At 45.7% G+C, this 26,460-nt stretch overlaps 1 protein-coding gene across 29 annotated transcripts in view; it reads right to left on the bottom strand.

The window, feature by feature from the left end:
* LOC147728754 (sorbin and SH3 domain-containing protein 2-like) overlaps positions 1-26,460 on the bottom strand; it is a 643,768-nt gene that overhangs the window by 261,869 nt on the left and 355,439 nt on the right. For all 29 annotated transcript variants that reach the window (XM_086962533.1, XM_086962510.1, XM_086962511.1 and 26 more), the window contains one exon: positions 15,690-15,828. In XM_086962533.1, coding sequence (XP_086818659.1) covers positions 15,690-15,828 — 139 coding nt within the window. The remainder of the gene's footprint in view (positions 1-15,689; positions 15,829-26,460) is intronic.

Here is a 26,460-nt window from a genome sequence, read left to right on the forward strand (position 1 = left end):
TCCACTATGGGACGCATTTGATCACAATACTGGGTCACAAGAAACTATTGGGAGTTTTAAAAATCCTGTACACATAGCGAAATTCCGAGTTTGTACATAGTCTGCGTGGTGCAAACACCATCCTTATCTATGCCACTATAAAAAGAGGTATAATACAGTCCTGTGTCAGCAGTTAACACGGGTTTTGCACTTGTGACTGGAAGCAGACGAGCCGCCATAGTTTATTTTTCTTCTCTTCCTTTTTAAGTGCAACAGATCCGCCCACACCGATTGACGTTGCTAAATTTAAACTTGGCTCTAGTAGCCACTTTTCAAGCTCTTTATTAAAGAGAACTTTGTACACACCGTACACGTGACATCCTGAGAATAACTGAACGTGCTTGTACTGGCTTCAATTCAATGTCAACTGTCAAATTAAAAGAGCGCCTGCGGACTAGCTAAGGTGGGTCTCCGTCCCTAGCACACAGGTCTTCTGTATTCTGAAGCACATCTTGCCACAGTACACAAGACAAGCTCGCCATTTCAGCAAGAGGCCGCCATCTTAAACAGTGTAAAACGCGCGGCTGTGGTGAGGGCTGCGATATAAGCTTTCTAATGGACCAGGAAATGCTCTTCATGCCGTGCATGCCTATAGGGAGCTAGTCTGACATGCTAGATCTTGCCATTCAGGCAGCAGCATGACTGTATGCCAGCGTGCCCGAATATGTAGTTACATTACATTACTGCCCAATTACAAACCGGGCTGGACTGGCCTTTTATTCCATTGAGCATTCCCGTGGGCTGGGGCCAATGGAGGCTGGATCTGAAAGCCCCGGGCGGATACTAGTGTCTCTGTCACAGTCTCCAACTCCACAATGTTAACTCCAGCAGGAGGGAGGCTTCACCTAGAGTGAGAGAGAGGGGGATGGAGAGAGGTACAGAGAGAGCGACCCCAGAGGGAGAAGAGAGAGAATGGATGGGTGAAAACAGAGAGACAGAGCAAGGGGAGAGAAGCAGTGGCATAACACAGCCCCCCATAGTGCAGGGGGGCCCTGAGCTGCAGGGGGGGCCTTCAGCACAGTACTCATGCCCGAGAGCTCCATATTAAATACGGAGTGGGGGTCCATTCATGTACCTTGAAGGGGGGCCCCCTCAACTTTCGTTACGCCAGTGGAGATAAGGAAAAGCGTGGTGCTGGTTTGAGGATTTTTGTCAGGGCTGCTTTTGATTCCATAGCTCCGCCCAGATAACAAACGTGCAAAAATTCAGTGTTGATTTACTTTTGCAGCTTGTAAGTTTGCAGACCCTCTAAGCCTTTATTCGGATGGTTGTATCTCATGGGGTGCGTGGTGTCACTCATGCGGGAACATACACCACACTGCTTGTGGCGACAAAGAGAGGATCGGGAAAAATAACCACTTTGGTTTAGTGAGACATGGGACACACAGTAGGATTAGTACTTTGACTTCCCTCCCTGAGAGTGCATCTTCCTGCATTGTACACTCGTCTGAACACAGCATGCTAGTACTCGTTCATGCAAACTGTTGTTGGCTGGGGAGCCTGGACCAGTGATTTAATTTGTAAAACAGAGGTGCCAGGGCCCTCATCAGGGTGCCACTGCAGCTTGCACCACCCATTGCCCCAACCAGCGCTGCAGATAACAGTACAAACACACCTAGTAACCATCACACTCCTACAAGTGTGACAATTCAGACTATTCAAGGGACCAAAGCTATAAGAATGGGTTGGGTAGCAGGTATTAGTCATTCTAGATGTATATTGAATTAATAAACAACTGTTGTGCTCATCTCTGAATAAAACAAACAGCACCACCATGTGGCAGACTGTCATTGATGTTGGCAATTAAATGCCGGTGCTGATTACTGGAAACCAGCAGCTCAATTAAAGCACTGTAGACTGAGATGCCATGAGTGGTTTAATGAAGGCCCAGGACTTCCACATCGCTTGGCCAGCCTCATTCTCCACTTCTGAATCCAAAATCTGTTATGTTATGTTATTAGTGGTTTTATAGCGCGCTCAATTACTCAGGAGTATCCTGGCGCGTGGAAATGCAGATAGGCAGGAGAGAACTAGAATGATTACAATTATACTTAAAAGGGGTGGGTTTTAAGTGTTTTTTTAAAAAGATTGAAATACTGAGTAGCGCGTAGCGACGGGGGAAGGGTGTTCCAGGCGATGGCCGCTTTAAAGGTGATAGACTGACCACCAAGATGGGTTTGTTTAAAGCGAAGAACAACCAGCAGATGTTGGGAAGTTGACCGTAGTTGACAGATAGGTAAATACCAGGCAAAACGCTTCCTCAAGTACGCCTGCCCTAGACCGTGGATGGCTCTATGCGCAAAAGTAAAGGATTTAAACATGACCCTTTGTGCGACAGGGAGCCAATGCAGGCTGCGCAGGGTTGCTTTTCACGCCAACAGGAGCCTACCTTGCTGACGCCTGACGCTTTTGGACCTCTGTCTTTCACCGTCTCCTCGGCTGGGGACCCTTGCTGCTGTCTCTTTGCCCTGTTGCCGTTCCCCCCGCCGCAGGCGCCGCAAACCATCAGGCGCAGCCGCAGAGTGGGGGGAATTGAGCACTACATTTCCCAGGAGCACTCACCTTGGCCACGCCCCTAAATGCGACCGGAGGCGCTTGAAAAAGGCGCTGCATCAGCTGGAGAGCGGGTTGCTTTTCACACCAACCCTTTGTGCGACAGGGAGCCAATGCAGGCTGCGCAGATGTTGGCGGACGCTAGACTGCCGTGAGATGTTAAAGAGGAGTCTGGCTGCCACGTTTTCTATGATTTGAAGCCGGTTGTTAAGGTAGGAAGGAATACCAGAGAAGAGGGCGTTCGCGTAATCGAGGCGAGAAAGAATGAGCGCCCTTGCCACTGTTTCTTTAGACATCCTCGGCAACAGGGGAAGCTTTCAGGGTTCCGAAGCACCCGCCGGTGAGTTTTTTTTAATATGCTCATTAAATTTTAGGTTTTCCCCAAACCAAACTCCCAGGTTTTTTGCTGGTTTGCCAACAGCGCTGGGGAATGGGACATCAGGTGGCCATAAGGATTCTCTAAAATTAGGGGGAAATTGCCCATAGAGAAGTATTTCAGATTTATTTTCATTGCATTTTAATTGGGCAAAAGCGAGCCAAGTAAAAACTGAGGAGAGGCAGGTCTGGACAAAAGAAGTGTCCAGATCCGTGCCCGGCCAGATGAACAGCAGCTGCGTGTCATCAACGTAGGCAAGTATTTTGTATTAGTAATTATATCTGGTCACGCTGTTCACAATATTTACCGATCCTATGTCTCATGTCTGCGCTTGCTGATCATCAGCTTTCAAGAGCTTAATTTGCTCAATGTGTGTGAGTGTCTGTGTAAAAACATAGTTGCACTGCTTCATTTGTGCAACGTAAGCTTGAACTGCGAGTACCTGCATTATAACTATTGTATATCTGAGAGGTTGCGCTTCGTCTGCCTGTGCTGTATCTGTGGTGTGTTGTGTAAGGTAACAGTTCACTGCTGCTTCTCTTTCTCTACATGTTCATAGGGTGAGGAAGGCTTGTACTGCTGCTCCCAGAACCACCTGTTCTGCATTTTCTTGTATATGTGGAAAAAGCAAGTGTGTATGCTAGTTGTGCCCTAGACAAAAAGCTCAAATACATTCAATTGCAACTCCACTGCAGTGTGTGTGTGTGTGTGTGTGCGTGCGCACCTCTATGTGGGCGCAGGCACACACAATACACCTTTACACTTAAAGACATGAGTAGAGCAAATCAACACATTATGTACTTGACCTATACATTTCTCCCTTAACTAGGATTATTAGTAATAATTCATTTGGAAGGGACAAACACCCTGCCTTGCTTTATGCCTACCTCCTTCGCTCTGCACAGCACTTTCACAGGTTTGTAAGGCAGAATTGTTTGCCTGTTTGCTCCTGCTGTGCCAAGTAAGTAGAAGATCCCTGTTTAATTCAGATACGTGCAATAACAGAGCCGTCAGTGCACACATCAGAAGGGCTGTGCCATTACCAAACCACCAACTCCCCCCCCCCCCCCCCACACACACACACACCTACCTCGCATGTTTCCCCAGATAAAGTTTGGCAGGTCAAGCCGGCCTGAAATTAACTGGCCCAAAATAGCCCCAGTAAAATTCAATAATTGAAGAATTTGGTAAGAAAAGCTCTAAAGCTTCATGTAATTCCCCATGTTTTGGGGAGAACTCGAAAATTAGATGCTTACTTGATTTAATAGATCCCTCAATGCAGTGTGGGTATCTACTAGGAACAGTGAGTTCAATTGCCAGCACTGAATGCCTCGTAAGTGTATTCGTGGGAAATGTGCGCTGCTGCCTGTGGTGTACCTTTTCTGTTTGTTAGGAGAGCTTGCACTTCTGCGCAGTGTATGAGGGAAGCTTGCACTACGGCGAGTGAGATAGTGCCCGTTTACTACATAAAACTAAAACATATGGCTTTTGTTAGTTTGTTTTCTTTGTCTCTGTAGAATTTTAAAAGTGAGGCCTTCATACTACATTGAATGTAAAGTCTTAATTTTTATTGCAAACATATTTAGTCCATGCCGAAGGTTTTCATTTAAAAACAAGATGTGTATGAGCAGCGCTTTAAATGGGAAAAAATAAGTGCAGGTACTCCTTATATTCAGCTAGGGACGTGGCTAGTGGGCGGGGCTAGAGGCGAGTGAGTCAAGATAACACAAAACACTTCTATTGAGTTTTCATTTTGACCATGCGTTGCCCTGGATAGTGGTCTCAAACTTTTCATTTGCCCAGATTAACAGCTAAAACCCTAAATGAGCCAAGCCATCGACAGCACTATTAGCACTTTCAAGCTAATAATCTATTTCTAGGATTGGAGAGACTCTGGCACTTACACTGATTGCAGGGCATAACAAAACATGTGAGAAATGTATCCGTATAAACAAAATGTGATTGTTACACAAAATGAAGGCCAAACAACAAATGTTCATGTTTCTTTGTTTTGTAATCTTCCTACTTTCTTGCACTTGGTGCAATCCTTATATATTCAGGAGTGCACACACACAATAAAGCATTCCGCACATTTTTTTCCAATACCTGCTGAATCTCTTACTATCTGGTTTTGTTTGTCTTCTTATCTCTAAGCACGAGATCCATCCCGCACTCACTGCTCTCCCGTTTGTAGCTAATTCTGTCCCACTCTCCAGGGCCGTTTCTAGGTGTTTTGCCACCCTAGGCGAGAATTGAAAAATGTCACCCCCTCACTTTTACTAACATCACTATCTCCCCCTTTCATCCAGGCTTTTCAATATAAAAGTAAATATTTAAACAGCATATTTTGGGGTGAAGATGGCCTGGGAGCTCGGGACTGGAGCTCTGTGAGGACTGAGGCTGCTAGGGGACGGGGACTCTAAGAGGGCTGGGACTGCTATAGGACGAGAGTTGAAGGTGCCGAGGCTGCTAGTGGATGAGAGGTCTGAGGGACCGGAAGCTCTGGGACAGGAGCTAAGAATGCAAAGGGTTCCGGGAAAGGCCCGGGCTGCCAGGGGGTACGGAGTTCTGATACGGCTGGAGCTGCTAGAGTGTGGGACCTTTAACGGCCAGGACAGGAGCTGTACAGACAAAAAGGGTTTCAAGAAGACCAGGACTGCTTGAGGATGGGAACTAAGAGGACAGGCTGCAAGGAGACATAGGCTCTGGGAGGACTGGGGGGGCGCACCAGTTAGAGGAAGGGGTCAGTGAGATGGCTGGTGGTAGCTTCGAGAGACTCCCCGGGGGCACTGGATGGTCCAAAGGGCAGGGGGCTGCTTGAGGCAGCGAGCTCCAAGAAGGCCAGAGCCACTAGGTGATGGGAGGTCTGAGTACTCAGGCTGGGTTTTAAGGAGAGTCTCCGAATGTACCGTGTTTCTAAACTCTCAGTGCGGCCTAAGTCCTGTTACGGTTTTGAGAGTGCTTGTTATCCAAGGAACCTGTCCCTACCTTCAAGGCCCTACTGCCGAGAGGATGGACAGAATGCTGAATACATTAAAACATTCACCCCAGTCAAGAGATCTGGGTTAAATTTGACGTTCCTTGGCTCACCGTGACACCCCAGTTTAGACCCACCCATATGCAAATCTGTCTTGTCCCTGTTCGGAACAGTCCAGCCCGAACTGCCAGGCCAGGTCCTCCCTGGACCAGAAACATGAACCCTGGGACCGGTTTCGGGGTTTCACCCCTCATCAGCCAGGCTAGCTTGAATCCTGATCTGTGACTGGGGGTGAATGTTTGCATTGTCCAGCATTCCATCCATCATGTTCTTTTTGCAATTGTCAACCTAAGTGGGAAGGGTATGCCCAGACGTGGGTCGCATGCTCGCTATGCCACCAGATTCAAGCTATCCTGGCTAATGAGGGGTGATGCCCCGAAACAGGTCCCAGGATGCTTGTTTCTGGTCCAGGGAGGACCTGGCCACACAGTCTGGGCTGGACTGTTCCCATGAGGTACAGGGTCAAGACTAGGGGTGGTCGGCCAGCTACGCTCCGTGCACGGAGTGTGCGTAGTGCCGCCTACTCCGCATTTTGCGGAGCGGGCGTAGCCAGGCGGCACTACGCACGCTCTGCAGACGGAGCGTAGCTGGCCGCCACCCGCCTCCCTCCCGCCCTCCCTAAATACTTTAAATTAAAGCAGTCAAATAATTTAAAACTCACTTACCTTGCCCGCCGCTGCCCGCCGCGTCCCCGGGGCTCGCTATCTTCCGTCTTCCGTCTTCTTTATTAATGCGCATGCGCGGGCGGCCGCGCATGCGCATTTTCTCGTGAGAAATGCTGCGCATGCGCGGCCGCCCGTGCATGCGCATTAGTAAAGAAGACGGAAGACGGAAGATAGCGAGCCCCGGGGACGCGGCGGGCAGCGGCAGGCAAGGTAAGTGAGTTTTAAATTATTTGACTGCTTTAATTTAAAGTATTTAGGGAGGGCGGGAGGGAGGCGGGTGGCGGGGCTGGCGGCCAGTGGTGTTTGCGGAGTGGGGCTACGCGGATTGCGGAGGTGGGCGTAGTTTCTCGCCCACTTCGCGTAGCTCCGCGAAGCCCCACTCCGCCAACTCCGCCCAGGGTTAGTCAAGACTGATCTGCATGTGGCTGTGTCTAAGGTGGAATGGCGTGGCATGCAAAAAAAACGATGGATTTAACCCAGATCTGTGACTGATTGGGGCAATGTTTGATTGGCTCAGCATTACGTCCATCTTCTGTTCTTTTTGCAGTCATCAGCTTAGGTGGCAAAGAGTGTGTGTACCAAAAACATCCGAAGTCACATCCCACTGGCGTGCTTTCATTCGCCCATCTCCCTTCCTCCTCTGGGCCCACCGACTGGGCCCAGATCACAAATAGCGCACTCCACGTGACGGGCACTGTGCTTTTTGACAACCCTAACCTATCTGAAACAACAACAGTAGGAAGCAAAACCTGTCTCTGTCTGAAACCTACATGAGGCTCCTACATAAAAGGTTACAGTTAAAGTTCACTGACTCGAAAGGATTGGTGGCATTTTACAGATGATAAAGAATGTAATTACATTACATCATGTATTAATGTTGGAGGTAACTCTGGTTTTAATGTAGTAGGATACCTGTAGAGAAGTGGAATTCTATTACTAAAGAGAGTTAAAGAACGAAGGGCACAATGTTCCTTCTGTAAGAATGTGCAAAGGTTTTCTGCTTCGTAATGTGACAAAGGTAAACAAACATTCTTGTCTAAAGTGTTGATAAAACATGTCATTTTAACCCTTTAAGTGCTGCAGTCGGCCAACGGTCGTCACGAGCACTACCTTGCCAGTGCTGCGCACGACCGTTGGCCGACGGGTCAGCATTCGTTATTCGAACGTTCAGCACTGGGCGCTGAACGTTCGACGCTTGGAAGGTGTTAAGCATGTTTTGTGGTATCTGATAACTAAGGATGTGTGTATGAGGGCTGGAAGTTCTGCTGAGGGCACTGTGTGTGTCTGTGTGTGTGGAAAAGGTTGGCAGTAGGAAAACAAAAAGAAACAGGTAAATAAGTAGGAGGCGAACTGATGGGGTAACAGTTAGGGACACCCAGGAAAGGTAAGGGGTAAATATGAAACCCAGAGCACAGGCCAATGAGGCAGGACATAGGCACAGATGGCCGTGGTGGGCTGTGGTGATGGGGCGGGAGGTGTGAACGAGCACCCCTTCTGTAGCATACATTCATGGCAAATGCAACTAGAGGGCGAAAAATGTTATTCGATGAGAGATAGGATCCGACTTTTAAAATCCGACCACTAACTTTGGGGGAAATAGGACGGCGACAATAAAATAATGACCAGTGGTTCCTTGTTTAGTTCTGGCTTGTCGACACAGCTGTCTCTACAACTATTTATAGTCATTCTTTAAATTACCCATAAAGTAAGCTTCAGTCAGAGAAGTCTTTCTCTCAACTCATGCTGTTGGCTGTATCTTTTCCACTACTATGTTATGTTTGCTTGGCAATGCATAAGGGACTATTTCACATCTCTGAATCATGTCATATTAAATAATTTTTCTCCTAATGCATTGTATAAGAAAAGCAATCGTTTTTTCTTTGTTTTGCACTACTATAGGCATTTTAAAAATACATCAGTCAGGTTTCAAAATGCAAGCCACACCCATTGGCTTTGCCAATGCTTGCTTTATTGAGTAGGGTGGGGACTATCTGTGTCTCAAGGTAAGGCTTCGGTGGAGTGGATGATAGAGTGAAACTCTGCATTGCTGCTATGTAGTGTTTGCATCTCAGGAGGATCAGAGGTTGTAGGGAAACGAGGGAGGCTGACAAAGGTTGTGTGAGTTAAAAGGGGAGAACTGAAGACTCGGCAGAAGAGAAGAAAAGATGCTAATGAGGGGGGTAGTAATGGTGAAGGATTTGAACTTAAAACAAAATCTAGAATTATCCTTGGGCGGATTATGTGAATTAGACTCTGGATCATTGTTGTGGGGGGGGGGGGGGGGTGGGGCTGGATCATTGTTGGGGGGGGGGGGGGGGGGGGCTGGGGGCACTGAGAGAATGAAGAGACTGACGGCAGGTTAGGATGAGTGCACAAAGAGTATCTCAGTTAATAAGTGAGATCTATCTTGCTGGCTAGAGAACTGCTGTGAGGCTGAGAAGAATAAACCAGCAGGCAGAAGATGTTTCTGGTGCCGGGTTATCTCGACTTGCGAAGGAGTGAGCGGACTGATGATTAGATGGCATTAGTGCCCTCAGAGGCGATGAGTGAGTGGAGTGAAGAGTGAAGCGGTGGAGAGAGAGCAGGGGTATGGGGGGTTGGCACAGCTATGAGATGGTTGCCTAGATTAAGCATCCGCTGCAAATATTACATCAATATCACGACAATGACAACGTTTGCAGCCTACTGTGTGCTTGAACTGCATGTTAGGACTTAGGAGTGCAGGAAAAGGCAGCCAGCCTCCCTGTCTTTTATTAAATGTCCGCTGGTCCAATATGGCAGATTTGAATACCCCTTTGGCCAATGAACATCACCCCCTCCTCCTGCGCCCAGTCTCCTTGCACAGGCCCTTTCAGGCACCAATATTTTATAGCTGTTGGACAGCAGCGCACACAGGCCGAAGCGCTGAGCCGGCCTTGTACCTGCTGTAAGAGAGGCCTGGGCAGCGCCCACCCTTCAGGGAACAGTTCGGAGCCTCTGGGCCCTGGAAAGAAGCATGCGGTGACAGGCTGCTCTGCCCCCCCCCCTCCTTCCCCTGACATAGGGCACCCATTCATGCCCATCTCTTCTTCCTCCAGGTGATAAATCACTGACTGTCTCATAGGAGCAGTGTGGGGCGTCTCACCCGTGAACCCCATGCACTGGGATCTGCTGCTGTGTCTCATTCTGGCATGAACAACACTGGCCCCCAATTAAGTCCCGCATTTGAGCCATTCAAAGAAGGTGCTGCTTTGTTTTACACTCTATTGGACGAAGATCACACAAGCAGTCACGTCGGAAATCAGAAATGACCTCAGAGGCTCTGGAGTCAAGGGCCAAACTCATGTTTTTTGCCGCCCTCCCCCTTTTGCCGCCCTAGGCAGCCGCCTAGGCTTGCCTAATGGTAGAAACGGCCCTGCCACTCTCGTTACCCCAATTATATCTTATCACTCTCTCATCACTCTTTCTATTTCTAATCTGCCCTCTCCGCACTTCTCTTCTGCTTTCCATAGCCGTCTGGATCTCTTCCCTATCTCTATATGTGCTTACCCCTTCTACCTCTCTAATCTTTTCCTACTTTAAACTCTCTGCTCCTTCCCCCGCTCACTCTTCACCTTCATTCACCCACCCCCATTCTCCGTTCTCTCCCCTCGGCGGAAGGCCCCAAGGCCGTAGAGCTTGCATTGGCAGACAGTGAACTCTGCTGGGTCCTGAGCACGTGCAAATTCCAGCAGGGTAGAGGGCAGGTAAACAACAATACTGGCCTCCTGGGAAGTTCAGTTGACCTCCTCCCACCTCATCTCGCCACCAAGGTGGCAGCTTAGGCTATCTTCACCACCTCATCCCTGCCCATCATGGACTCAATGTCCCAGTAGGCGGGCGTGGGTGAATTTGAAGGGCCAAGTGAGTCAGGAGAAAGACAGTCACACTCAGTGGGGGTGCAAGGGGTGAAAATCGCTCTTTTTACCTGGGCTCGTACATGGCCACATTCAGGCACAGGCCCTCGCTTATGACCCACAATTAACAACAAGACCCAGCATCGACGCCTGACTGGTGGGCGGGCGGGGTGCAGTGGGGTGAGGAGGGAGGGGGTGAGCACAATAAGAGCTTCCATTTGGGTAGAAACGGAGCAGAGGCCCTCTTCCCTCTGCTACACGCATCCAATTGGCCGTTCACACCCCATCGGGCAGCTTGCCACAGCTGAATTATATAGGAAGACGGCAAACGGCCAACATGCTACCAAAAAAAGAGCACGCACCATTCTAGTGCCCAACTCCTCAATCTAACCCTGAGTACCGGTACTCTGTTTGATAGAGGAGAAGTGCCGGTACTCAGCTTGGAAAAAATAAGAAGTGCCGGTACTCCGTACCGGTGAGTACCGGCCCATTTAAAGCACTGTGTATGAGAATGAAAACAATTAACCTGAATACTTGATTCGAAATGCAGTTATTCAATGTTCTTTCATCACAGCAGTGAAAACCTCTTTTTTTCACTTCTGACGTCACCCTGGAATTACTTGATTCCATGGTTTTGCTCAGATCTTCCAGGTCTTGAGGTACTTGAGGGCGAATAACAAATATTGAAATAAAAATAGTGTGTGAAATGATATCATGTCAAAAATATTAGGACTACCAAAATATCGAAGAACAGAATATCTAAGCTAAAAATATGTTGTGTTTGGTATATTGTATTGTATAAAGCTGTATTAAATATTGCTTACTTTAATATACTTGTACTAAATATTGTTTTTCTATTAGTTTAACATGTACTAGTTTGTATATTAATTTAGATTTTGGTATGTTCAGTATACTAGTTATACATTTTTTTGTAAATATAGCTTGTAATTTTAAATGTGTCTCGAAAGTGCTGCCCATGGTCTCTGAAGGGGCCCTGGCCACCCTGAACCAGGCCAATATTGATGGCATGGACATAACAAATCCTTGTTCCTCATCCGTTCCCTAGGTCCTGGGTAACTAGGATCAACATCCATCCCCAGAACTATGTGAGAACTCTGTATCCTATTGCCAAGAAGTCCTACTGTACGAACTTCTCCTCTCCCCTAACTGTCATTTGATGATCACCTTTATTTGTTACTTGTCTTTTTGTCCACCTTTTCATGCCCTTACTGTAAAGCGCTCTGCTACCTTCGGGTCTTGTTAGCGCTATAGAAAACTTCTAAATAAATAAATAAATAATAAATAAATAGTAAACTCGGCTGGGCTTGTACCTCAACAGTGGCAAAACAATGCCATGCCAGGCTCTTCAACTGATGTCCACTTGACTTTGATGGACAGGGCCTTCAATGACTTTCACCTCTTCAGTGATATGGCTAATTCAGTGATTGAGCACTTCAAGGGCTCCCTTCAGCTCTTTCGGTTCCTCCCTGGTGGCGTACCAGTCACAATAAATTCTGTTGAAAAACTATATGAGTGGCTTCAGGAAGCTTTTGATATCCTAATACTAATAAAAAAAACACAACATAACAAAAAAAAAGGCACAGCGGAGAAATACAGAGATAAAAGAAATACAACAACAAACTAGAAAGCTGAAACGTGCCTGTCTCAAAACAAACACCAATCAAGACATACTTCGTCTCCAGAAACTTAACAGATTATACAAGTCAGCTATCAAAAGAGCTAAGAAAAAGTACTATTTAGACAGAATTCAAAATGCTAAATGTGCAAATAAAGAATTCTATAAATTTCACTCAATTTTGTAAAATAAATTGCCAAGAAGGAGCTCATCCCATTACTCAAGATTTCATAGGCAAACTAGCAAAAAATCACTAGGCCAAGGCAGACACATGGGACTCATATTTAAATCAAAGACAAAGCACCAGTACCGACCCTTTTCCAAAACAACAATCCAAGAATACTCTAACCCAGCCTATCCATTCCTTCCAACAATCACATGGTGGATTTATGGACCTGGTCAAGGCAAGCAGGCCAACCGACCCGTGCCCTTCTGACCCGTGTCTACCACAAACATTCAAGAGAATTCTTTTAACAACCTCTGCTGCCACACCAGTAAGAAGAATCATAACAAATTTCTTAACTACATGTGTATTTCCAGAGGAACTAAGAAAGCCATACCTGTACCCAGGGCTGGCTTTAGGGCAGTGTGACCATTGTGGCCGCACTGGGCTCTGGCTTATGATGGGGGTGCTGACCTCAGGGGGTAAGCTGTGGTTAGCAAAAACTTATGATTGGAAAGATGAGAGGCACTTTTCCCTGGTGGTGGTGAGAGAATACGAGGTGGAGGTTATGGGGGTGGGGGCACCAAAAATTATTGTTGCACTGGGCGCCACCAGCACTAAAGCCGGGCCTGCCTGGACCTGCTGAACTCGGACAACTACAGACCGATTACAAATGAATCTTTCCTGGGCAAACTGATAGAAAGAGCAGCATTTGCAAAGATGTCACAATTCGTTGAAGATAACGCCATGCTTTCAGACTTCCAAATAGGATTCCATCCAAGAAGAGGACAGAACCTGTCCTTGTTGCCATCTGGGATGACATCAGGGATGACCTTAAGAACTCAGTTGACTGCAACTGGGTTACTGCACTACTTCTCTGGGACCTCTCAGTTGCCTTTGACACGGTTGACCATGACACTCTGATAGAAAGAATCCACAAAGCCGGCATAGAGGGGACTGCTCTATACTGGATCACATTCTACCTTCAGAACAGCACTAATGTCATCCAAACCGTACTTAACAAAAGCAGGGGTCCCAAAAGGTTCTGTCATCTCACCCATGCTTTTCAATATCTACAGAAGTCATTACCAGCACTGCCCAATCAATTTCACCTCATGTGCTATAACTATGCAGAGGACACACAAATACTCCTTTAACTGGACTGTCCCAAAGACATTGGAAACTGACCAATTTTCAGTTGTCTCAGATGCGTGGATCAATGGATGACATGGAGCCATCTCAAATTGAATGTTTACAAAATGGAAATACTCACTTGTGGCAATTATCACCCACTTGCTGCATGGCCTGATGATGTGTAAATACCGCCTAAAGTATCAAAGGAAGTAAGAAACCTCAAGATGACCATGTACTCCAAGGTATCAATGAATGCCCATGTGGAAAACTAGCAAGATGAAGCTTTGTTATTACAAAAACTTTGCAAAGCATCTTTCCCACCTGATATTTCCACACAAGATCCCGGCTACCATCTCTCTTGTTCTGTCCAAACTCGATTATGCCCATAGCCTCTACCATTGATCACCTTTAACAACTATGAAAAGACTACAACATATTCAGAACTCTGCTGCCAGACTACTCTTATATATAAAGCCACAAGCTCAGATCTCCCCTGCCTCGAAAGCCCTACATTGGTTACCAGTTGCCAGAAGATCCACATTCAAGCTGCTTTGTATCACCCACAAAGTGATACATGGAACGGGACTTCTCTTCATGAGGAATACAAACACAAAATACATTCAACAAAGGAACCTCCACTCTAGAGTGGCACCTTGCCTCAAAATCTGACCTACAGGAAAAAACCATGAGAGGCACATCTTTCTCTGTTCAAGCAGCTAAACTATGGAATTCTTTACTCCCGAACATAAGATCCACAGATACCCACCTTTTCTTCAGAAGACTAGTCAAGAATTGGCTCTTCCTCACATAACCACCATACTCAAACATAAATATACAGCATAATCCTCTGCATATAATCATTTAAGTAGACTATATATGTGTACCTATATAAGTGTATTGCTTTGTATGATCCTTTCTAATAGTTATGTTTTTAAAGATATAGATATTCATTAGTTCTGCTTAAAAATTATACATATTACTTATAGTTACATTATTCTATGTTTAACATATATATAAGTGACAGCCTAAATAAGTACATCTTATATAATAACTATTTATCTACAATTGCTTCATTATTGAATTACAGCAAATCTGATTCTAGTACTCTTTCCAATGCACTACCCTATTTCTCACCCTATACCTCTATCAATATATCCTCTACCACCACTCTCTTATTCATCCCTAACCCCATACCACTATAATGATTTCTAAAATGATCCTTTCTAGGCTCTTCCCTCCTTTCCCCCTCCTTGCATCATCTCATACCTCTTTTATTATTCAGATCTCTCAAACAAGCCTTTCTAAACCCTTCCCTCTGACTCTTCCCCCTCCACCTCCCGTTTACTCAACCCAAACCCTCCTACTGCTATGAACTCCAATAAAAAAGAAATGAAAACTTTCTAGACCCTACCACTTCCAAATACTAGACTAACATGTCCACCACTCAAATTAATTGTATATTTCCCTATACGAATTCCCCACTAATCCGGTTTGGGTTCAGGAGTTGTGTGCTACCCGTCAAAAAGCGTTTCAATAACTCATATGGGGTAGCAAGAACTATGGAAATGCAAACCTTTCTCTTCTTCTATTCCTAGACTATACTTCTCAATTCAAATAACAGACTAACATATACGCAGCTCAAATTAATTTCATATTTCAGTATACTAACTCTCCACTAATCCTTTATGGGTACAGGAGTAGTTTGCTATTCGCTGAAAAAGCACTTTGACACCTCGTATGGGGTTGTAGGTGCTATAAAAACAAAATTACAATACAATACAATACAATAATGAATGCCTGCAGAGGAGATGTGTTGCAAATGATAAGCACAAACTTAGTAACGGAAAAAAACTATCCTAGGTTTCCATACGCGGTGCATAAAAAGACATAACATATTCAAATCATAACAGTACGTATTCTCTATTTTACAATAATAAATAAAATGGAGTATATAATCGATTCAGTAGAACACCATATTTTAAAAAGTCTAGATTCTCAGTTAGTAAACAGCCTCAAAAAGGGTGCTCATTGGACCAGTTGAAAAGAGTAGAGGATGTTGACTCTTGGCCTGTGCCTGGATGCGTCTGTCACAGATTTTGTTCCCAGTAGGTACTCACATATATAGCAACTTTTGTGGCTTTGTAAATAGCTCTTAAACTGTGCAGTGTCAACGCCTGGACCTGCTGCATAATGTATGAAATGGACACTTACCACTCATCCGGCCGTGCTGCAAGGCGGCGATGTTAGAGCTCAGCGTTGGTGGCGAAGGGTAGGAAGGGGAGAAAGGCCTTTGGAAGTGGCTCATGGGACTGCCCCGGCTGCCAGAGTTTCCATTCATTGTAACCGGAGTCTGGGGAAACAAACACAAGTCCATGAAGTGAGGCACCCATGGCCAGATCTTCCTATAGCCCGGATACAACAGAGCGTAGTGATAGGACCAAGCAGTCCCGGTAGAGGCGGATATTAGGAGCTCACCCAAAGATGCTGATTAATCACATTTTAGTGCTAAATGACACATTTTTATGTATGGTATGAGTGCGCATGCCTAGTTAAACAGCACTTGTTAGTTAGATGACATTTTTAAAAATAGATCATATTTATCAAATATCACATACTATGTAATAACCATTCACATACAATAAAGCACTCAGTGGCCTCAGGATGCAAGAAATTGAGAAATGTAATGGCCAATTACTACTGTGGGACACGTTTTACCCTGATACAGCCAACAATTTCTGGATTGATTGGCAAGACATAGGAGCGTCCAACTCACAAACATTGAATTGATGTGGTTGAATACAGGTATTATTTTGTGGATGGTAGAGGCCTGTGTCAGCAACCTTAAACCTGCACAGTGTGCTAATGTATGTATATATGAATTTGGCATTTATACAGCGCAAACCTAGCTAGGGCGCAACAGTGCGGTGTAGGGAGATGATCATATACGTGAAATGGATATCACATTACCAGATTCACATTTCAATTTTCTATGCACAGGGAGATGGATTTGCCAGAATCACTCGATATTATGAGGCAGTACTTGAATGAACATAATAAACACAATTAACACATATAAATTACGAGTAAGTAGCAGTATTTACTAAACTACGAATCCAATCATTGTCTAACCGTTTTAACGAAGGAGGCAGAAATTTAGAGAACAGTAAGAGAAACCGAATTAATTTTTCTGAATATTGATCTATGGCCGGTATCTTTTTCCTTCATGCACTTTCGTGCCATACACCCTTTGTAGTGTAGGGTGATGGTGCTCTTCAGGCAGGGGACGTACCTAAACATGTCTACATGGCATGGGCTGCTCGGATGCAGTGACTACTGAATTGCTAAGGCATATTTTCTGATCTCTCTTGATTCGCTTCCACAACTCTAGGTAAGTCCTACAGCAGACACCAGTTGGTGGAATATCTTAGCTCCTACTCTCTAATGTTAGAAATGCAGTTATCGAGGTACTATTACATTTGTGCCCTTTACACATTTACTCTTCCTCTCTCTAAATATACTAAGCAAAAAAAATATATTGACAATTAAACACCAATTTATCTTCACTGTTCTGTGAGCTGATTGACCACAATCAAGGGTGACCGTCTCACTTTGTGCTGTAAATGGAGGATGTGCCCAAATATGGGTTTTCATATGATATGCAAATGCATTCTGGGTGTTGTAGTTATGGTTTCTTTCAATGAACTAGTTCTATTAATACACCTGACAGAACTGATATGGAGGATAAAAGCTCAGGAGAGGACGAAGAGGCAGATGTATCATCATTACAGTTTGCGAGCCCTCAATAGCGAATTTCAAAGATTCGCTATTAAGGACTCGCAAAATGCAATGTGTGTAGGTTTCGCAATAATAATTGCGATTCCTACATATCCCTTAATTGAGAACCGCAAATTGTGATTCGCAATTAAGGAATACCTTCCCATTCATTCCTATGGGCCTAGAGGCCCATAGGAACAAATGGGAAGACATTCGCAATTTGTACTCGTAAATTGCGAATGCAATTTCAAGGGTGCCTAAAGGACACCCTGTTCCACCCCTGAAATATTCATGTGGTGCACATGTGGTGCACATACATGCCCTAAGGGCATGTATGTGCGCCACAAGGCACTTTGAAAAATGAAAAAAAAGTGAATTTTTCAAGGAAATCGCAAATTACCACCAACTTGAAGTTGGTGATAATTTGCAATTTCTTAAGGCAAAATCGCACAACTTGGGTGCATCCAAAATTGCATTTAAGGAATAGCAATTTGCGATTTTTTAAGTGCATTTGCAAAAAAGGGAATCGCAAATGTTGCAATTCCATATTTTACAAAAGCCTTTTGGGATGATACATCCCAAAAGGCTTTTGTTAATGGGCCGATTCTGATAAAAGACCCATTTGCGAAAGGAAAAAAGGCTTCATACATCTGCCAGTTATGACATGAGTGAGGTGGCCCCATACAGCCAATGAGAACCTATGACCTCGCTTCTTTCAACAAAGTGGGCTTTGAATGGGCACACGAGGGGCTTTCTCGATTGAATTCACGCCCACCGACACCCTCACTGATTTACCGTCCTCCAGAAGCTTTAAAACAAATCATTCCTAAACTCATTGACCTAGCCGCAGAATCTGCTTTGGCCATGGCGAACTTTACAGCACTGGGGGATTTCAACATACATTTAGAGGACCAATCAAACCCCATAGCTAATAGCCTTTTATCGAGGATTCAGGCGATAGATCTTCATCAAAAGGGTTTCCTCCCAACACATGACAAAGTCCATCTCTTGGACCCAGTCTTCAGCAGGGCCGGACTGGGAACCAGAACCGGCCCTGGCAAAGTGCTCGGCCGGCCCTCTCCTCCCGGGGGAGGGGGGAGAGGTGCGACCGCGCTCTGTGCCAGGGCCGGTTTTCGGCCGTTTTTGTTACAGGGCCGTTTTTGCAGCATAACGGCCCTGTAACAAAAACGGCCCCAGGGGCCCAAAACCGGCCCCCAACCATGCGGCCCACCGGGGAATTGCCCGGTGCCCTCAACGGCCAGTCCGGGCCTGGTCTTCAGCAATCTAGACAACCTTAGTTCTGGGGAGCCTATCCCCCTCCCTTGGTCAGACCATTTTCTAATTCCTTTATTTTGGGTCACGAGGGCTGCCCCATTTGTTCAGAATCCAACGGCGTTTTGGGGCCGGAAATGGTCCAGACTCCCTCTGGCGGAATGGAAGCTGGCCCTAGAGGCTTCAAAACCCCCAAAGGGAAATAATACTGATGAGGCAAATAATAACTTTAATAACTGGATCCAGGACTCTCTTGATAGAATTCTTCCCAAAACCCTCATTCTAAAGAAAACTAGGAAAAATGCAGCCCCATGGTTTTGTCCCAAACTTAGGGTTTTAAAACAATCTTGCAGGAAACTAGAAAGGGCCTGGAGACAGGATTCCACACAGCATAGGAAGGAAGCCTATAGGAAGGCCATTAGGCTATAAAAAACTGAAATCAAAGTCGCACAAGCCCAATTTTATGAAATTAAAATCAGTACTGCAGCCAACTCCCCTAAAGAGATCTTCCAGATAGCAAAATCACCAATTACCCCTCCTCAAATACCTCCATCGAGGGAAGGGGCTTTGACAGGCTGTAACAATCTAGCGGTGTTCTTTCAACAAAAGATCCAAGCTATCGATACAGCCTTCCCCCTCAATCCACCGGAGCCAGTGGGAACAGAGGTGAGTTGCCCAGTCCCTGGGCTGGAATAATTTTGTCTTCTGGAAACAGCTACGCTAGATCAGGTAATTTATAAGGTGTCCTCAGGTTCCCCGCTGGAACCTGCTCCGCCTCAACATCTTGTGGCGGCTCTTGACTCCGTGCAACAATCATTGAGGTGTTGAACTTCTCAATTACAACTAGTATAGTTCCCTCCCAGTGGAAGTGCGCGATGGTAAGGGCCCTTTTGAAGAAGCCTAGTTTGGATCAATTAAACCTATCCAACTACCGCCCAATCTCGCTCCTGCCCTGGTTGAGCAAATTGTTAGAAAAACACATTAATAATATCCTGGTCAATCATCTAGAATCCAACATCCTGCTGGATGCCACACAAACCGGCTTCCGTCTTCACCATGGGACGTAGACCAGTTTGTTGATGGTAACAGAGGAGGCAAGGAAGCTGGTGGATGAGGGGGGAGTTTCTGACATTATCCTTTTAGACCTCAGTGCAGTGTTCGATACGGTTAATCACACCATCTTGACCGAACGACTCAAGAGTGTCGGAGTGACAGGCGCTGCACTGGCATGGTTCTCATCCTTCCTCAGCGACCGCTACTTCCAGGTCTTCGAGGGAGATGTGGTTTCCTCCAGACTACCTCTGAGATGTGGGGTTCCACAGGGCTCGGCCTTAAGCCCGACGCTCTTTAATATTTATATGAGGCCGTTGGCGGAGATTATCCACCCATTTGGCATTAAGATCGTCAGCTATGCAGACGATATCCAGTTAGTGATATCACTTCACCACGACAAGGGTTTGTCCAGCACCCTGGCTCCTTGCCTTGAAGCGGTAGCCAGATGGATGGAGCGCTCCTACCTTCGCCTCAACGGGGACAAGACAGATTATGCTTCTGGGGAATCCATCACCCACTGTCTCTGTCCCCATGTGGCCGGCATGTCTAGATCCTGCACCATCTCCAACGCCACAAATAAAGAGCCTGGGCATATGGCTTGATAGCTCCCGCAACTTTGCGTATCAGGCCACCACGCTCTCCTCAATCTGCTATAGATTGATGAGAATGCTTCGCAAAATCATTCCCCTCCTAACGTTTGAGGCAAGGAGGATAATGGTCCAAGCTCTCATATTGTCCCGCCTGGACTATGGAAATGTTTTGTACTTGGGAGCCCCCAGGCCACAATAAATAATTTACAAGTAGTTCAGAACTGTGCAGCACGGATGCTTCTGCAGGTTCCACGTAGGCAATCAGCAAGGCCAGCACTGCGACAGTTACACTGGCTACCAATTGCTGCAAGGATACAATTCAAGGCTTTGTGACTGTCACATAAAGCCATGTGGAAGACCGGCCCACCCATCTTACACCCACTATTAACACCGTATCTTCCGCCTAGGACCCTACGCTCCAGTTCCTTATATTTGGCCACCATTAAGAAAATAAGGAAGGTGAGATGGGGAGGACGCTCTTTTTCATTCACTGCTGCTAAGTTATGGAACGCCCTTCCCCAAGTCATGCGGGGGAACAACAATCTGTTGACCTTACGCAAGCTCTTAAAAACACATCTGTTTGGTATGCTTCCCTAGCTGTGCGGCCTGATGCGATTCTGCTTCTTTTCCATAAGCGCTACGAGGTCTCCTGGTAGTTAGGCGCTATAGAAATACTCTTCTATTCTATTCTATTCTATTCTATTCTAAATGTCAGAAACAGAACTATTTGACTAATACACCTTCATAATCTTGTGTAGATGGGATGAAAGCTTTACAAACTCCATGGTGCTAAGGGCACTTTAACCCCTTCCCTGTGCCGAGAATTCCGGTGCGGTGCGGGGGTCTAGGGGGTGGGCGTGGTGCTTCAGTGCTCATGACAGCTCCATGCCGCCATGAGTCACGGGTGGCGTGTGCTCATGACGGCGTGGTGCCGTCATGACCCCACCGCTCATTAATTCGCCTGCACAGGTGGGGAATTAGTGCCGCGTGGGGGGAGCGGCAGCTGCATGACGGCTCTATGCCGTCATGAGCACACGCCGCCCGTGACTCATGACGGCGTGAATCAGTCATTAAATACATGGGTCCTCCAGAATGGATCAAAGGAGATATGTTTTAAGCACACGGGTATGGCAGAAAATACAGATGTGCCTAAGACCAGTTTTGGGTTGCACTCTGGAATTTTTCACCAACATTGATTGCTCTGGTTCGCAATGGTAACAGATGCGGGGAAGCAGTGGAAACCCGAAAGCAGAGTACGGAAGTAGCATCTGCCAATCACTGTCTGTGCCAGTAAGTAACCTGCAGTCAGTGCAGACTGAAGGAAGAGGAATGTCCTGCTTAAGAACATGGAACTGTTTCTGTATACAAGTGTAGGTTTGCCTAAAGGTGCCCATTGCTGTGCATGCAGAATGAAATAATGTTGCATGTCTTTTAAGATTCATGCCTGTACTGAGAAATGTATACTTTTAATGGTTTGCAGATTTTCTCTGGTTGCTCCTGGTAAATAGAAAAGAACCAGATGTCCATAGGAGGGACAGGACATTCTATCCTTTTAGAGAGACGGAAAATAGGAGGCAAGGATCGCAGAGAAGGGAAGAAGAGTGCGAGAAAGACTTGAAGACATGTAGTCCCGGAGTTGTGGTCTGAGCTGGTCTGTTCCTTCTAGAAGCAGAAGACTTCAGATCTCATTCCAACCTCGACTGATGGATTCACCAGCTGCACTGCATGTAACCTCCCTGGGATCTGATCCCAAACACTGGGAGTGCGCAAGGCTGGATACTTGTGAATAGTATTCACTTTATAATATCGACGTCTTCCTCATCTGTACCGCGCACATTCTACTAAAGCAGCCTGCTTGCAGCTTTTGAGTTCATGTCACATGACATGGCTGTCTTTGCAGAGGAAGGGGAACCCTTCCCCCATCTCCATCTTGGGTGTCACAACACTTTGGGAAATTGTTTCAGGATAACTTCATATCGAGATCATTAAATTACTATAGCTTTTCACAAGCAGTAATACTATGTGAGGACTGTAATGCCACTGGAATGGTTCTCTGGCTGGCTAATTAAAAAGCCATGCCTGCCAGGCTGCTGCGAAAACATTTCTGTCAGCAAAACACTGAGGTAAGGTCAATGCAGAGAATAACTCTTCTTCTGTCGAGTTAATGCTTTCTGAGCCTTCCATCGCTACTCTTAAATCTCTACGGCATGTCCACCCAGCCCCCTGCTTCAGCACTCTTCTGAAGGGCTCTGGTTGAATGGGTGGAGGGCCTGATTCCCTTCTTTTGAATTGTGTGGCCTCTGTGTCCTGCCCATCTGGCTGTCCCCAGCAATGGACCCTCATGGGACTTGCTCAAACCCATGGCCGGACTGGCCATAGCGGGGTCAGTCCAGCGGAATTGCCAGAGCTGGTTTTGGTTCCCAGTCGGACCGTGTTCACACATGTGTAATGGCAAGCAATACCAAAAAAGAGGCTCAAGTAACAGAAAACAGAACCCTGGGATTGGGGAAGTTGACTGGGACTCCAAAAGGCATGCTCACGACAGTGAAACACTTCTTATAGTTGTACGGAAGGAATAGCTTCTCATCTAACAAAACAGTGGCCCATAGACTTCAAGGCCAAGGAGAAAGGCCAATCACTGTTGTCTATAACACACCACCCGGTTTGAATCGATTGGCCGCTGGGCTATTAAAGGATACATTTCAAAGACATTCCCCGCCATTGTACATCCTTCGATCTCAAAATAAGACCTTACTGAATTCCTCGAGCCTTCTAAACTAGAACTGGTGGTAGGACTTTTTTTGCCTTCCATAGACTAGTATAATCATTTCAGTCTGAAGTATTCTGCTCTCTCTCGTCCCACCTCAGCTTTTGGATACTTCCAGGCCTTTAGCACTCTTTAAGGTGTCTTGGGTTGGTTGGCATGCAGAGTGTTCGTCCTCTGAAGCCCCGTCTTCTACCTCCAGCAACGACAGCAGACTCCTACTTTGGGACGCTGTTTGCAAGAGCCTCCTGGATCTGCCCTTTGAGGGCTGCACCAACAACTCAATGCACAGATGGTGAGTGGCCATTTCACTAGTGAGCACAGTTTTCTGACGACAGTAATTAACATTAAACTGATGCTCCTTTAAGTTATGACTTCATGCTGTGCATCAGCTTGAAAACACTAAAGAACCTTCCTCAGTTTGATAGTGCTTATCTCGAATGCCTTCACTTCTAGGATGAAAGCGCTTCACACAAGACTGCTGGGGCCAGTGTGAATGATCAGGGGTGTGTTTCTTCCAAATTTACCCAACAGAGGATGCTTCGTCTCATTTCTAAGTTCTTGCAGTTTGATTTACATTGTTCACTTCTTAGACAATAAATTACTGCTTGTGTCTTTGGGGGAAATTTATTTAAAACAGTATTCTTGGAGCGAGGAGAACACGCATTGGTAAAATCATTGGTCTGGCATTGGCCACAAGCCTTTTGGCTTGGTCAGTGCTTGTTGATTTGGAAATTATTTTGCAAAACTATATGGTCCGGGGTTTGGCAGGGCCCTAACAAATATGAAAAAAATGGCGAAGACCAAAAATATTTTTGGGTCTCACTGCCATAAGCAGTGCCAGGTACTTAAGGGAGCTGTTTTGTGTGTGGTCCTTGTGAAAGGTCAGATTGTTGTCACTCACAGTGAAGTTAGCCAATGGCTGAAGTGGTCTGATTCTCTGCTCCATGCTGTAGTTGGTGGAGTAATAATGTGACTGATATAACAGACTAATAAATAGGTGAAGAGGGCTGGCTGAAAGACAAGCACATATTATATCAAATAAATGCGTATATACACCAGACAAAAATACTCTTTTATTTAACTTGGACAAGTAGGCTGTACCCAATATGTGAAATACAAGAGAACTGTTGTGTCCTAGCAGATGGGGTTAATCGGCTGGAGACGGGTTAGTCACGTGACCTTGTTCTAATAAAAAGAGTCTACGCACGCACGTACGCCAGTGAGGCGACGGCGAGCAAGACGAAAGGGGCAAACTAAGCCTGGCCTCTGTGTCCCTTTATTGCGTGCCATAAGTGTAGGCCCCAGTGCCCCCAACAGTCCCTTACACACGTGTTGTGCAGTCCAGCACAACATAACAAGAACCTGGAGCTTTTTGGTCTGCAGCAAAGCATATTTTGTTATCCAGCTGTCGGTACACATGGGGTGAGGCAGAAGTCAGAGTTTGCTAGGGAGAGGGCACCCTCAATGGGCATTGCGAACCTCAGTCTGCCTTGTTCTCACCCAGAATGGATAGAAGGATATTCGGGAGACAACCTCTCCACTCTCTAGTATTTTATAAGCTTAAAACTGAGCAGCTTTCCTGAGGAATTTCTTTTAGGAGATCTTTTTTTCTCTGCAGATGTTCCAGAATCATCCGGAGGCTATTAAACCGACAACATCTTGACACATATGTTCCCAAGCAAAGCAAAGCATGGCTAAATAATGTGTTTTGACTATTCAGGAATATATGAAGATCCTTAGTGTATTACAGCAATATAAATTGCTTTATCCTCTCTGGTGGAGAGATGCCAGTTCAGGATCCTCGCGCTTGCCTACAAGGCCCTCCACAATCAAAGACCATCCTACATCAACCGCTGACTGAAATTCCATCAACCTCCAGACACATGCGTTCCTCCTCACTTGCCCTTGCCCACACCCCTGTAGCCAATACATTGTTGGGGTGGCTGCTCCTTCTCCTACATCGCCGCCAAGACCTGGAACGACCTACCCCTCCACCTCCAAAAATCACCCTCCCTAACGGACTTCAGGAAGAGAATCAAGACTTAGCTTTTCGACAGAGTCATGGCATCCTCACCACCCAGATACCCCCAGGGCTGACTGTGCTGTGCTTTGCAAATGCTATTGATTTATTGCTTGATTGATTCCAGGATGATGTGATCTAAGTAAGATGAGGAATGCTAGTCAATTGGAAATATTCAATTAATTTCATACAATCCACTTGTGGATCTATGGAAAAATGGTATATAAAAAAATATATATATTGGTGGCGGACATACGCTTTGCTCCTTGAGAGTGCGACTTTAACATGAACATTTACATCTCTAACAAATATGTTTGATATCTTGATACCATGAAGACTCTGCACATTACCTACTGGAGGCCTGTGCCCATCCACCAACATTCCGGTGTTGCATGCTTTGAAGCAGCTGACAGAAAGGACCAGAGAACACTTTGACCAAAATCCTTCCATTAGGCATTTTGGGGAAACTGGATCTGTCGCACACGGTTTGGTGGAGAGTTTTTTTTGATGAACGCTGTGCTGTAGAGTCATGATGAAGGTCTCAGTTGGTAAGGTCAATATTATGGAGCTTCAGTACCACACCAAAAGGTCAGATTCTACCTATAAATTGCCACGCTGTGGTCAACAACTGAGGTACCTGGGTGCCTACTTTCTTTGGCATCTTCAGGGCTATTTTACCTTCCTAGGTACCTACTATACTGAAAATCCTTTCTAGGCTGTCATCCAATGCCAGACCAAGATGCTGTGGGACGTTTAGGTCATCAATGGAGTTTTGAGACTCCCTTGTTGTGGAGTGTATGTGATTAGAGCCAATGTGAACATAGACTTGTACCCAAGGTGGTCAGTCACGGTCACCAAGAGGGAATAGAATAATTCGCCATTTTAGTGCTTGAGGTTTTTAGGGGGGGCCAACAGAATGTCATTTTGTTTCTACATGCTGAACCAGGTACACAATAGTGCATTACACTGTTCTTCGGTGGAGAGTGAAAGAAAACGTGAATTTCAGTTGCACTGACACAAATGTACTGAATGGTGTTCATAACTATTATTGCAGTTGAGGCAGCATAAAAGCTAATCTTGCCTTTACACGACACACAGATACACTTGAAGTAAAAAAGAATGAATGTGTACATTGCACACGTTTAGAATAACGAAACAGAAACTTGGAAAAAGCGATAAGCCAGCACTGTAAAAGCATGCTTGATGTGGTAGAAACCATAGGATTAATCAATTAGTAGATTTAAGATGTTTAAGTAACCAATTACCTTATATTAATACCGAGAAGTGTTATGAAAATAATGATAACTTAGCATTGCTATTTGACTTCTTTGAAGAGTGTCCTAACAAACTTGTTTGTGGTGCAAATTTTAGATGGAAGCTAGTAGATGTTTGAAATTTTCCGTATAGGTACCCAACATAGTAGAATGGGCAAAGGCAGAGGTAGTTTATATGAGACGAGTCTGAAATGATGTCAAACTAGAAGATGACGTGAGTGCATGGCAGGGA

The sequence above is a fragment of the Lissotriton vulgaris genome, chromosome 3_1 (assembly GCF_964263255.1).
Source record: "Lissotriton vulgaris chromosome 3_1, aLisVul1.2, whole genome shotgun sequence".
NCBI lineage: Eukaryota > Metazoa > Chordata > Amphibia > Caudata > Salamandridae > Lissotriton > Lissotriton vulgaris.